Source organism: Stenella coeruleoalba (genome assembly GCF_951394435.1).
Source record: "Stenella coeruleoalba genome assembly, chromosome: 5".
NCBI classification, from domain to species: domain Eukaryota; kingdom Metazoa; phylum Chordata; class Mammalia; order Artiodactyla; family Delphinidae; genus Stenella; species Stenella coeruleoalba.
Window position 1 is genome coordinate 24,038,118 of NC_137150.1, and position 15,018 is coordinate 24,053,135.

Below are 15,018 nucleotides of genomic sequence, written 5' to 3' on the forward strand. Positions count from 1 at the left end.
ATCATTTCAATATTCAAAAAATCTTGCACATGTAACTTGAGTAGTGGACAAATTTACCTCTGCTTTCTTCACTGTAAATGTTTTCTGTCTTTACTTAACATCTCCTCACGGTGCCAGCAGCCATAGGGAAAAGAGAAAGTTGCTCATGTCCTGCACAGGCGTGTAGAAAACAGTGAGAGGCCCGCGTACCGAAAAAAAAAAAAAAAAATTAGTCCATTTGAAAGTCTTCTGGATTCTATACAAGTGTGGAACTTCTACATGGAAAGGTACAGTGGTCAATTGGACATGGATATCTGGGATGAGGCTGTGACTAGAGATTTAGGTGATATTGGTGTACATGTATTAAGCGACTCCAAGGAAATGAAAACTGAAAAGAAGGAATAAACCTGACAGTACCAACATTTGAGGTGGAAAGCCAGGGATCTAAACAAAAGGATATTTTTCTTCTCCTCCAGACCTCAAGTTAATTTGCATAAGTACTCACTACTACATTATTTAAGGAATTTTTTGTTTTAAATGGAAATTTATAAACCTTGCAACACAGACAGGAAGTAATCTTAAATGCATGCCTACCCTCTGTACTGGAGGATCTAGAAAGAAGAACATAGATTTGTGCTGTTTTCTATATTGATATTCTTGTATCCCACAGACTCATCATTCATCTGCCAACCGTAGCATTGCCAAATATAGTAAACTAGACAGTAATTGTATTCTTTGCAAACTTGGAATCCTTCATATTCCCTGAAGGAGTTTTCCATTTCGTTAAATCTTTGACTTCTCAGTTCCAGGTTCACGTTCAGCAGTGGTGGTAGGAAACCTGTCAGAAATGTCTCGTTTTACTAGATCAAAAATAAATAAAAGTGTGGCATGGAAAAATAACCCATCAACCTTAAAACCCCTCAGAGTGCCGCCTGAGAGCAAGACACAGTTTTTTCTTTCTCACTCGCTCTTTTTCTGTGTTCTGATGATATAATCAATATTTCCTGTCCAAAAACGCAATATTCTCCAGTCTTAGAAACCCCTCAAGTCTGCATTTAATGTCAAAGAAAATCATCCTCCATGTGACAGATGTTTACTTTTCAGCTTCTGTGTCTGAAGTCTTCATCAACTTTTAATGAGAAAAGAACTACTGAATAATGTTATCAGTAGCAGAGACCGTACGTGACAATAGTCTTGAATAAGAAAATTTAAATGTTAGAAGAAAATAGACTCTGCCACTAATAAATCCAGATAAACATCTATTTGTATGTGAGGATCAAAAATAATTTCTCCTTCGTTCTCTTTTTAGAGCAGCTAAATATTTCTTGAAATAGAGACTCATTACTTTGACAAACCTGCATTTGAGTGTCTGATGTCTACTGGGCACTGTTATGGGATTGGGAGCAATACAAAGAAGGAGGTCATAGACCCAGCCCTTGAGGAAATCTAGGTCGAGAAGGTAATCTAGTTGCCAGGAAGTCCACATGAGGCCGTGGGGGTACCATGTAATTCTTCAATTCCATATATGCAGTCCTTGAAGCAAATGTAAAAACAGCAGTTCAGATCACAGACACTTAAGATGGGAAGGTGCTTAGAGATCATCTAGAGCAGTATTTACCACAGTTTCTTGACCCTTATCATAAAAAAATAAATAAGAGTTTTATCATGCACTTATATGCACGTGAGCATATTTTTTTGCCCACAATGGTACTTACTTACCTTAAAATACACAAAAGTTCTAATTAAAAGTTATGAACCTGAAGCTATCACATTATTAATCAACTGTACTCCAATATAAAATAAAAAGTTTTAAAAAATTTATGAAGTTCTTATATTTTCTTCTACGCTTCAGTGGGTTTCTTGCATACCGCAATCTAAAGAACACTAATGTAGACCATCTTCTTTAGTTCTTTGAGAAGAAAACAATGGACCAGGCAATGAATTTGAATTGCATTAGTCATTCAACTAGTTAAGTGTCTGAACTATTGCCAGATAGAACCCAGGTCTCCTGACACCCATTGTAGTACATTTTTTCTTACATAATTTACAACCACACAATGAACCTTGATGTCATGTAAGCATAGGTTTGTGTGTGATGTGTGTAAGCATAGGTTAATGTTACTAAATATTGTATATACACAAGCGTTAGTAACACTAATGCTTTCTGAGAAGGTCCAGAAGTGGGAATCATGGAGAAGAGTGTAAATGGTGTTCTGTTAACCAAAAGGAGCTAATTGTCCTCTCAAAATTGATCTCTCTGGGGCTTCCCTGGTGGCGCAGTGGTTGGGAGTCCGCCTGCCAGTGCCTGGGACACGGGTTCGAGCCCTGGCCCGGGCAGATCCCACATGCCGCAGAGCAACTAAGCCCGTGCGCCACAACTACTGAAGCCCGCGTGCCGTGCTCTGCAATAAGAGAAGCCACTGCAATGAGAAGCCCACGCACCGCAACCAAGACCCAACGCAGCCAAAAATAAAAATAAATAAAATAAATTTATCAAAAAAAAATTGATCTCTCTGGAAAGAATTTACTTGCCAGCAGAATCATTATTCTTCCCAAAGAATTACAGACCTCCTCATGCTGTTTCCTAAACTTCTTTGCCTGCCAATAATTTGAATTTAACTGTATACCTCTTTGTGGTTTCTCATACAGCTCTTTTAGTTAGTGTCATGAAGTATCGGTTCTAGTTCTTATTCAAAATTGCACAAATGAGTCCTTGCAGACAGCTCTTCAGCGATCTTGCCCACCACTGAAAGCTCACTGTGCAAACTGATAGGCAATTTTGAGCACACACGTGAGTCAGAAACTCTTATTATTATTTTCTCTAAGCCATTTCTTAATTTCTTTCAGAGCTCCTTATCTCTTTTAGTTCTCAGATATTTTTGAGCATGCTCCCTCCCTGTGGATCTGGATGTATGTACTTGGTTCCACTTGTCATTGCTACAGGGCCCCATAAATACAACTTGAAACCAAAACCTTAGACGTGCAACCCTCGTAGTTGCATTTAATGACCGCTTGTGTTTTTCAGAAGAGGTGGAAGCAGAATGATCAGATTTTACCTCAGTTAGGAAAGACAATGCAGTAATGTTTGCCAGCAGAAGATCAACATATTAGATGTTTCATAGTTCTATTTTATGGATACTAGGACTAATACAGCATGTAAGAGAAATACTTTCATACTTATAATAATTAGTTTGATCATTTTAAACATAGAGCATATTAGATGTTTCTTCTAAGTTTTGAAATATTTGGAAAAATGTAATTAATTAATTCAACGTGTATTTATTCCCTAACCTATAACAGATTCAAACCCAAAGTGTGCAGGTAAACTGCATGTTCCTGGGACATGCCACATAGTTTCCTAGCTTTCACCCTTCACTCACATTGAATTCCCTACCCCCGACCCTGCACCTCCAAATTCTTCTTATCTTCCAAGACCTAAATGCCTCTGTGTCCTTTAGGAAAACTTTCCCCATCTCTCTCCCACTTTCCCCAGCCCAAAAGAAATCACTCCCTCAGAATTCCCATTTTCTTATCCCCTACTTCATTCTACCTGCTTTTAGATATCTCTGTGTATGTGTTGTCTCTGGTAGGAGACATAAAGCTACTTGAGGTCTAGGACTGGGTTTATTCATCCTTGCATTCCCCATATCCATAACCCATGCTTTCCTCATTGAATATCTCAGTAGATAGATAGAACTTGCAAAAATCGGATACCTTAACTGTAGGATTACTGAGAATTGTCTAAGTTTGGATTTCTAGGAGTGAGGCACACATTTTCACCTGCTTTTCCTTGTTGCAGGAGTTGATGTGGAAGAGAAGGCAACAAATAATGATTAAGGACATAAAAGGTGTGAGACGTGCTAGATGTTTTGTATTTCTTCCCCCAGCAACTTGTTGAATAGGAAATGTTGTTGTGTTTAGACCTGTAATGAGCTTCTCTGAGTCATTCCTTCTCTTCATGGCTTCCTCCTTTCACCTACTTCTAGTAATTATAGCAAAACCTTATATTTACTTCTTAGTGTTTAGTTTACAAATCATGTTAAAATCCATTGTATTGCTTTATACTTAGAACAGACCTGTGAGACAGGTGGGCCCTATCCAAATGAGAAAACTGAGTCTTAGGTGGGTGAAGCCCTTGGCCAACATCACCCATTACATACCTGCAGCCACGGACAAAGAACGGCAGCCTGGGGAGGATGGACACCTGAGGGACCCCAAGGCCTGAGAGGCATGAACCATATGCTTATTAGGAATGTTCTCTTTGGCTGTATTTTTTCATTTTTATTTATTAAGTTTTTAATTCTACTGTCTTTGGTTCCATTTTTATGTCTTTTGTCTAGATTCTTTAGGTAAATAGTCCATTTATTTCCCTTTTTCTTTCTAATAGAATGCATGTAAGACTATAACCTTTCCTCTGAATAATCCTTTGGTTTTATCCCATTGGTTTTGATAAGAAATGTACTATACACTTACTGTCATTTATCTCTACATAAGCTAAAATTTCAAATTTGATTTCATCTTCAACTCCAATTTTATTGAAAAGAATACAGTTAAAAATCTCTAATGGATACATTTATGTAGCTGTGCTTTTTGTTAATTTCCAGTTTTATAACATTTTGATCAAAGGATGCAATTTGTTTGTTTTGTTTTGTTTTGATTTTTAGAGGGGGAAAGAATTTTTGAACTATTTGATAGTAAAATATATCATCAATTTATTCCATGTTAACTAATTTCTTTTATATTCTAGTGTTGCTCGGATTAAAAAATAAGTTTAAAATAAAGAAAAAAAATTGTAACTCCTCAAACACTCTTAATAGATAATTGTTCCATGACCCTAAAATTATTTCATGGAATCATGTCAATTCTAGAAAGTCACAGAAAGAAGAAATGGAGAATAAGACACGAAAATATAATTAAAAACATTTTTATACTTAGCAAGAGCTGTGAAAGTAAAAAAGGGGCACTGAGGCAACACAGAGGTAGTCACTGCAAGAAGCAAGTGTGACCCCTTGGACTAGAGGAGCAAAGGGAAGAGAATCTAGAAGCTCCTAAGAAGGAACCACAGAGCTGGGACTCAGACCTCTGAGGACACTGCCTGACTGCTGCTGCTTTCTCTGAGGGGGTCCCAGGAGGCTGGTCTGCAAGTGAAGGAAAACAACAAAAAACAAAAAGAGAACAGAAGGCTGGGACCAACTGCCAAAGCTGTGGTGAAGAACCATTGCTGAGATGCAGCTGACAGGACCAGCAGGCAAACAGGAGGGAGCAAGGCCTTCTCTCCCCTCCTGCGTCCTACTCTCCTCCTGGGGCTCTATACTGACAGAGCCCATCAGGCAAAGGAAGATGTATTCTGGAGAGCCCCAGCCTCAGGATCACAGACCAACACAGGAGGGTGGGCTTGGGCCTGAGACACTAGCTCACAGCCTGGCACAAGGAACACTTAGTGCCCCTCCCCGTCCTTTTTACAACTGAGAGTCTGAGATCCAGAGCATGCAAGAGAGTGGTCTAGGGCCTCACATAACAGTGGCACAACTAGGGCTAGCAGGCACAGGTATGTAAAAATATAGTGGCAATTAAAATATACTTTTGTAAGGTAGAAAACTGGCAACTGTTAATTTGTGTGAGTGAATTAATTACCAAGCTATAGAATTATGATTATGTATGCTAATACTAAGGGTCAGATCAGCTTTGTTGTTTTATTTTAATTACAACACCAAGACTCTGGTCACGTAGGCAGACTCTCCATTGTTTGCTGCTTGTGTGACATATCTGTAGACAAAACTCAAAAAGTATTAGCAGAAACTTTGCCTATTAGTGTTCTAATGGGAAAACCAATGGAGCTACTGGAGAAAATATCCTCAAAGGAGATGTCCAGCCAACTCAGGTATATAATCTTCATCATCAAATCTCTGACTCTTTCCCTGGGACATCAGAAATGATATTTTTTAGATGGCTTAAGATTACCTTAAAACATTCCTGGAGGGTCTAATACAGGCAGAAAAGTACAGGGAGTCTGTGGAATTTTGAATCTTAGCTCTGCCACTTTCAAGGTGACCTTGAGTAAATTACTTTGGTTTCTTGTTACCTGGTGATAGGAATGTTCATTTATTTATTCAGCAAATATGTGGAGTGCCTACCATGTGCCTGACATTGCTCTAATGGCTGGGGACCAGTGAATCACTCTGCACTCCCTGAGCTTTCCACTGCAGTGCAGAAAGGCAGAAAATAAACCTATAAATATATAAAATGTTAGGTGGCAGTAAATAATATTACAAAAATAGGTCAAGGTAGGCAAGTAGAGAACGACGAGAGGGATTAGTTTTATAGAGTGCATAGCAGAGGCCAGTCTGATAATGTAACATCTTAAGGAAAGGAGGGAGCCATGTGGGTGTCTGGAGAAGACTTTTCCAAACAGTGGGAACCAGACATGCAAGGGCCCTGCAGTGGAACCTGCTTAGCGAAGACGAAGAGGGTGTGTGACGAGGTGAGGGCCGGGGGGCGGGGGGGCATGGGAAAAGCGGAGGTCAGGGAGCCGCGGGGAGGGGAGGAGGAGGCAGGACTAGATCCTACAGGGCCTGTTTGTTATGTGTTTCCATTACAGAGCTGGGAGCAGAGGACTAACATGATCTGACCTGTCTTAAAAGATTCACTAGCGCTGCTGGGTGGAAGGTAGACTGTGGAGAGTCAACAAGGGAGACGGGGTCGGAGGTGCAATTAGGAAGCTCTTGCTGTAATCCAGGCAGAAAATGATGGTGACTTAGAAAAGGGTGTCAGTGTGAAGGTGTTGAGAGGTGATGGCATGCCGGGTAGGTTTTGAAGGACCAGTCAACAACATTGCTGATGTACAGAGAGGGGAGAAGTAAAGAGTGTTGCCAGAGTGTTTTGTTTTGTTTTGTTTTGTTTTTTGGTACACGGGCCTCTCACTGTCGTGGCCTCTCCCGTTGCGGAGCACAGGCTCGGGACGTGCAGGCTCAGCGGCCATGGCTCACGGGCCCAGCCGCTCCGCGGCATGTGGGATCTTCCCGGACCGGGGCACGAACCCGTGTCCCCTGCATCGGCAGGCGGACTCCCAACCACTGCGCCACCAGGGAAGCCCTTTCCAGAGTTTTTTGCCTGGATGGCAGGAAGAATGGAGATACTATTACTGAGAAGGGGAAGAGAGCGGGAAGGGCTGGTGAATCGTGTGAAGCCTGTTGTGAGATAATAAATCAATGAAATAAATGAGATGATGTGAATAAAACTAGTGTGTTCCTTGCCCACCATAAGCATTCAGCCAATCTTACGGCCCTTACGTATCCTTTATTCTTCGTTACTTCTTTTTGTTCTCGGAATGCATTTGTGCACTACCCACATGCCCCTCCCTTTTTATTCACTACTTCTCTGCAGATCAATATATAGTCAAAACATTTCCACAACAGTGGGAGGTCGGCTAAACCTCACCCAGAAAAGCTTCCAACAGACTGCTGAATCAGCAGAGGTACATAAATTGCATTTTTAAAGAAAGAAAGAAAACTACTTGATGACAAAACAACATGCATGGCAATCCTTCTAGTTCCTCGAAGTCCTTGAAGTACTTCAGTACCCCCAAAGTTTCCCTGGTACTGGTTGTTTTTTAATAGAAATTCTGTAAAGAGAGAAATATAGTATTTCATAAGCAGTTTTTTCTTTGAATTTCTGAAGAGAGGCTAGAAAACTGAAAAGTTACCCAAAGCAACTATATAAATGCTTACTGCATATATTATTTCTTGGCACAATTTCCTAGTTGTTTTTATTCTTTTGCCTAAAAGTTTGAAGCATAATATTAAAAGGAAATAAGTGATGTAAATGTATTAGACAAATATGTCTTAGCAATATTTTATCCAAAGCCAACGCCCAAAATAACCAACACATAAATAGAAGCATACAGTGTACATATAAAAAATATGCTTGGTTCTTTAAAATTCTTTACTGCAGAATTTTTATTTCATTTGAAATGTCAGTATTCAGTTCACATATCTCTATGCTCTTAAGAATCATCAGCATTTAATTTATGAGTGTTTTTAGTTGGAAAGAGTCTGCTGTTTAAAATTCAATTCAATCCCCTCGGTTTGGGTTGAAGACTACTTACATCTTGTGTTTTTCCCAAAGCCCTCCTCTATGCCCAATTTCCCATAGCTAATCAAATCTTTAATCCAAGGTAGAATGCAGCCCCTACCACTTCCCCACCCCAGCTCAGGGGCAATAACACAGAGAATAACAGAGCGCAGGGACAAATAACACATTTGTCCCATGGTTGTTCCTCCTCTGTCCCCAGGCAGCATCTAGTGTATGTGTGGCTTCATGTAGCATTTGAAACTGGGTATAATGATGGCTTAAGAAATAAATCCTGCAACCAGCCGAGAGGCAGCTGGGGGCCCACTGTGGATAAGAAGCACACAGGAACAGACCAGCTTACCTTCGAGGAGTGTGTGCCTTGGATATGTTCACGAGATTATCCAGCATTAGAAAGACAAAGCCCCCAGCTTTGCCAAGGAGGTGTAGAGGCAAACAAGGATCTCTTTCTGGGCTTGGCAAGTAGGAGTATTGGCAGAGGCCACTGAACCCTTGTAGATGTCTTAGGTTTATGACTCGTGGTTTTTAATACTAAGTTATGGAATGATAGGAACTTCTCAGGCTCCTGAAGGTACACAGTGGAAAGCAAATGTCTAAGCAAATATGCCAGCATTTAGTATAAAATGCAGCCGAGTGGTTGGCACTAGCTGTGAGAGGCCTGGAATTGACTATACAGTCTTTTGTTCATGGGTTTCCAAGTATAACTTTCCTAACACATGACCAGAGAATCCTTTATTCCCCAGGAAGAATCTACTTCTTAACGCTTTTCTTTAACTTTAATCCTGTTAAGTTCCATGTTTAAAGTAAGCAGCCAGGTTTACCAAAGGTTTCATCACCATAATTATTAGCAATTTTAACTCTACTGATGCCAAGTCTGTTTTCCAGCTGGGATAGCCCTACCCCTTTGACTTAGATGGGGAAGAAAATTGATTTTGACTGGTATGTTTTTAAATTTCAGGGATAGTTGCTGTTCTCTTCTGTGGAGTCACACAGGCACATTACACCTACAACAATCTGTCGTTGGATTCCAAAATGAGGACTAAACAGGTAAAAGAAAAAACTCACTACAGGCTTTGTCTCTTTTCTCAGTGTAATGGTTATGTGGCAATTCTGGCCGGGCACTTGGAAAGAATTTCATTAGTAAAGGAAGGCAGTAAGCTGAAGGCTTCGTTATAGGTTGGATATTTATAGATTTTTTTTTTCTTCAGGATAACTATTAACAATTCTCTTGGTAAGCAAAAATATAGTTATAATAGTCTCTCCCTCCTGAGAAATGTGGAACGTAGACTGTCAGTCTTGAAGATGAAAGGCCCACCGTCAGTAATAATTCGCAGTCACTTACATGTCAAAGCATTATAAAGCATGTGAGATTGGGTAGTTTTATAGAAAGAAGGAAATGAAGAAGGATAAGGAAGTAATGTTTGGTCTTTAATTGGGTGCTTTTGCTTTCAAGTAAACTCAACTGCCAGTTGTCACATAAGCAGAATGTGTCTCCCATATGCCAGGAACACATCTGTTTTGATATTGGCGCATAAACACTCACAGATTCCTTCCACAAACATTTGCCACATCACCCCTGTGTGCCAAGCACTGTGCTTGGTACAAGGAATAAAAGGGCAGATAATATATGAACCTGCCTTTAAGTGCTTCATTATCAAGTCTGTTGAGGAGGATAAAGATGTGCAGTGAGCAATTAATTATCCACAGTGTGATAAGTACTGAGATAGAAATGTCTATATAGGTTGTTTGGGAAGAATTCAATAGGGCCTCCTCCCATGGTTAGGCCTGGGAAGGTGAAGAGAAAGTTTCCAGAGATGATAGCCCAATCGGGAGCTTGAAATACAAATAGAAGTTAATTAGGTAAAGATGTGGGATCCAGTGGGGGATGAGAAGGTAGCAGGAAGGGCATTCGAAGCCAAGGTTGTAGCATGGACAAAAGCTCTGAAGCAGTTTACTGGAGCACTTTAAATAGTTCTATGTGGCTAGTGAATGGGGTAAGGCTGAAGTTAGTGGAATATAGTATGCGATGAGACTGCACACACAGCCAGAGACCAGCTTATTGAAGGACTTTCATACCTTGTGAAGAAGTTTAGACTTTAACCTAAAGGTAATGGGGAGTGGCTCTAACAACAGAAATTTATTGTGTTACACTTCTAGACGGTAGAAGTCTCAGATCAAGGTATAGGTAGGATTAGTTCCTTCTGAGGGTTCTGAGGGAGAATCTGTTCTATTCCTTGTTTTTACCTTCTGGTGGTTTTCTGACAATCTTTGTTGTTCTTTGGCTTGTAGACACATTATCCTAATCTCTGCCTTCATGTTCACATGGCATTCTCCTTGTGAGCATGTCTGTCTCTAAATTTACCCTTTTTATAAGGATACCAACCATACTAGAATAGGGACCCACCATACTCCAGTATGACCTCATCTCAACTTAACTAATTACATTTTCAAGGACCCTATTTCCAAATAAGGTCAGATCCTGAGGTACTGGGGGTTAGGAATTCAACATGTGAATTTAGAACGACATCACTCAGCCCATAACAGGAAGTCATTGAAGTGTCTTAGGTAGAGTAATTTTCGGATAATTGAAGTTCCATTTTAGAAATATCAACTGACAGACGAGAAAAGCATATATCAAATGGCACTTGTATCAACTAGCTTGTGCTGTATAACAAGCAACCCCAGTGGCATTTAACAATAAACACTTATTTATCGTGCATCTGCAGGGCTTAGCTCTTTTGATCTGGGTTGATCTGGGTGGCTCTATTTGTCTCAACTAGGATGATTCACTGTCTGTGGGTTTGGTGGGGCTCTATGCTAGAGTGGGCTTGTCTGGAGCACCTTAACCAGTGCCCCGTGTCTGTCATTCTTCTCCTGGCAGAAGAACAAACCCCCGTGTGCCAGTTCATTTCAAGCTTCTGCTTGCATCACATTTCCTAAACATCCTATAGGTAAAGAAAATCACATGGCTGAGCCCAGGGTCAAGGGGCTGAGCAGGTCACTAGCTCACAGTGGGAGAGCACTGTAAAGTTACATGACAACGAACATGGATTTAGAAAATTATGAAGAATAGAACCAAATTATTGCAATCTATCCCAAAATGCAAATGGAGGTAGATAAGCTCCTATAATAAGCCCAGTGATGCTGAGAACATCTGATGTTGGGGCAGTGGGAGTGGGAAAAACCCAAAAAGACATCTAAGCAAACCTGTGATTGGCTAGGCATTCCTAAACAGTTTTCGAAGACTTACCTTAAAGCTCTGTAAAATGGCTATTGTTTTCATCCTTCTCTCTTTGTCATGTCCCAAGCTCAGCTGGACCTGAACCCATCTCCTACCTACCCAGCAGGGATTCTGCAAGGTCACCCTTATCTCTGCCCATCAGAGGACACAGAAGATGCAATTACAGACATTTTAAGGAGCCCCAATTTCAAAAAATGAACCAAAAAACTGATACCAGTACGTAGAAACTTCCTATACATAGTCTCCTAGGATCCTTTTAATTATGGAGACTACTAGCATTCTCTAGAACTTAAAGGGAAATATCCTGGGCTGGTTTTTCCTGACCTCATATGGTTCTCTGAGCATTTATATTCTGAAAGGCTGAACTCTGTTTAGAGACTTGCACTTTTAAGTCACGCTATCTAGACTACTCAGCAGAACTTCAAAGATAACTCATCTCATGGCGAGACAGCAGCCCAGCACCTAGGGGAGACAAAGCCAAAATCAGTGCCCCACAGCCTTCTGTTCTCCTCTGAATGGCTTGACAAGCACTCCCTGACGGGCTGCCAGCATCCATTTTTACAGCAGTCTCCTTTAGGGAAGGAGATTTTTACAAGTTCATTCTTTAACATCCAGATAATTGCATCCCTCCATCTTTGCTCTTCCCATCGCCTTCTTTCCTGGGTGTCTGGTTCATAGTAGGAGCTTAATGAATGCTAATTCCCTTCCCTTCCCTTCTCATACCTTTCTCACTTTTTTTCTTTCAGGATCTCTCATTTTCTATTTATTTTTTCTCGCGATATATGCATACATAGCAACTGTGCATATTTATACATGAATATATATGCATACATCTACACATATATTCCCCACTCTAGCATATAGAGTCCGAGGTCACCATTTTAAAAAAACAATGAGATCAAGTACTTTAATGAACTTCACAGATCAAAAGCCCTTGGCCACATCTGCACCAATGTAGCAAGCAAAGTTTAAACTCCATGTGGGAAACCAATTATAAATTGTAAAGAAAAGCTGAGGCAGGTATTATAGAGATTGGCACTGTTTCCTTTTGAAACGGACAAAGGTTTAGAAAGTATTATATGACAACACATGGTTACAGAATACATTATCTTCCTCTGCATCTCCCTGAGTTGTGTTCATTGTCAGTGGGAGAAATCGCCTCTTTGCCTCTGTCCCCAGGACTGTTTAATGGGAGTGAAGGAAGTCAATTAGTGAAGTGTAGGAAAAAATCAATGAAAATCAACTTTGTGTTATAAAATCCTTAGTTATGGGCTTCCCTGGTCGCGCAGTGGTTGAGAATCGGCCTGCCAATGCAGGGGACACAGGTTCGAGCCCTGGTCTGGGAAGATCCCACATGCCGCGGAGCAGCTAAGCCCCTGCTCCACAACTACTGAGCAATGAGAAGCCCGCGCACCGCAACGAAGAGTAGCCCCCGCTCACCGCAACTAGAGAAATCCTGTGTGCAGCAAGGAAGGCCCAACTCAACCAAAAATAAATAAATAAATAAATGTATATATTAAAAAAAAAATCCTTAGGTAATATGATTTACTAAAGAATTTTATTCCTGGACTGTGCCTAGATCAGCTAATGAAACGGCTATGTCTGGATACAAAGACTTTTGAGAATTAATATATCCTTTGTAGCTTCAAGAATTAGAGTCCTTTTTTAAACTGCAGATTTACATTAAAATATGTCTTGTAACTGATAATGACCATCTAGATGCCGGTGAATTGATTTTCACTCCAATCCATGAAGAAACATGTAGCATCGCTGTGTGTTAGGCAAAGAGCAGCATAATAGAGACATTCTTGTGCTGTTACCCACCATGAGGATTTCTATTTTCATAGCAAAGCCCTCTAGTAAAGAGTATATGAACATACGTGGCAACCCTTGCCCTGGACTCAAAGCCGTTTGCTTACTTTAGGGTGTGCACATCTAGCTCTAGAGACAGACAAATACTGCAAGCCCTGACTCTTGACCTAGAAACTGAGAACCATTAGAGATACTCGAGATGGACATCAGCACACGACAGTCTGTGAGCCTAGAGGTCTCACCCTGAAGCGTCCAGAAGACCGCATACCAACCTCCTGACCCCACTCACACATGTCCAGGCCTGCCTCCCAACCCCTTCCTCCCTCATGCCCTCACCCGCTAGGCAGGCCTGGGAGCTGATAATCTGGGCCAGATTCCAGGGTGTTTCCATCAGCTGTCTCTTCCTGGCCTGAAGCTAACTTGCAAAACCATGTACTTCTCTACCATCCTTTTTTTTTTTTTTTAAAGATTAAAGGGTATCCTTTAATTTTTTCTCCAAGGTTTTGGGTTATTTTTTTTTTAATTTATTTTATTCAAGTATATTTGATTTACAACGTTGTGTTAATTTCTGCTGTACCGCACAGTGATTCAGTAATACATATATGTACATTTTTTTCATATTCTTTTCCATTATGGTTTATCACAGATCTACCATCCCTTTTAATTAGAATTTCTCCTTCCCTTCCTGCAGTTTCCACCTAAAAATTACTTCTACAGATACACATGGGTGTACAATGTTAATTTAAATAATTAACATCTATTATGCATTAACGTGTACAAAGTACTTATTTAATTTTTACTTACTTCTCTACCTAAGTGGTAGCTCTTCTTATTATCACTGATTACCTTCATTCATTCATCTAACATTTTGTGAGAGCCTATTTTGTGCCAGCCGCTCTTCAAGGTGCTGGGATACAAGAGTGAATCAAAAAGAATTGCTAGTAGAGGAGTTTGGAGTAATCAAAATAAATAAGCAAAACATACAGCGCATTCACGTTAAGTTATAAGGCCAATGATAAAGCAAGGAAGGGAGGAAAGAGTGTGTGTATATGGGAAGGCAGGGTTGCTACTTTAAACAGCGTGGCCAAGGAAGGCCTCAAAAAGAAGGTGATCCTTGAAAGAAAGAAAAGAGGGAGCTATGTGGACATTTGGGGCAGAGCTACCCAGAAATTGGGAACCACGTACACAATGGCACCCTGGAAAAAGGTGACCATTGTGGCTGAGGTGGAGTGTACCAGGGGAGAGCATGAAAGACAATATCAGAGCAGTGACAAGGGACGGGTCCTGGAAAGCCTGAACAAGGTGGGAAAACACCAGAGGCTTTTAAGTTCAGGCATGGCATGATACGATTTAAATTTTAAAAGGAGGGAGGTGTCATGTATTAGCTGGAGAAGATTGCAAGATAGCACATTTGAGGGACAATCGACAACCAAGTGCTGATTTGTTACATTTGAGATGTGTGTTAGTCCACAAAGCAAAGCTGTGGATAGCCAGTTGGACAAAGAATTCTGGAGTTCAGGAGCAAAGTTTAGGCTACAAGTATAATTTTAGAAGTCACCAGGATAGAGATGATATTGAAAACATGAGGCTGGATGAGATCTCTAAGGAAATACTAGAGGAGAGATCCAAGAACCAAGCCTTGAGGCACTCCAATGGAGATAAGAAGAGTCAGGAACCAGCAAAGGAGACCTAGAGGGAGAAGCCAGTAGGAAGAAGGAAAACCAAGAAAGTATGGTGTCCTGAGAGTCAGATGAAGAGTCTCCAGAAGGAGCATGATGAATGGTGCCAAATACTGCTGAAAGGTCAAGTAATGTGAAGAACATGAACATCATTGATGACATTGATAAGAACCCTGTCGGTGGAGTGTCAGGGTAAAAGCCTGAATATAATGGGTTCAA

General features: G+C 40.6%; 1 protein-coding gene across 1 annotated transcript in view; it reads left to right on the forward strand.

Annotated features, from left to right (window-relative positions):
• Nucleotides 1-15,018, forward strand: part of SLC9A9 (solute carrier family 9 member A9) — a 540,287-nt gene that overhangs the window by 267,487 nt on the left and 257,782 nt on the right. The window contains exon 9 of the mRNA XM_079923147.1: nucleotides 9,026-9,114. Coding sequence (XP_079779273.1) covers nucleotides 9,026-9,114 — 89 coding nt within the window. The remainder of the gene's footprint in view (nucleotides 1-9,025; nucleotides 9,115-15,018) is intronic.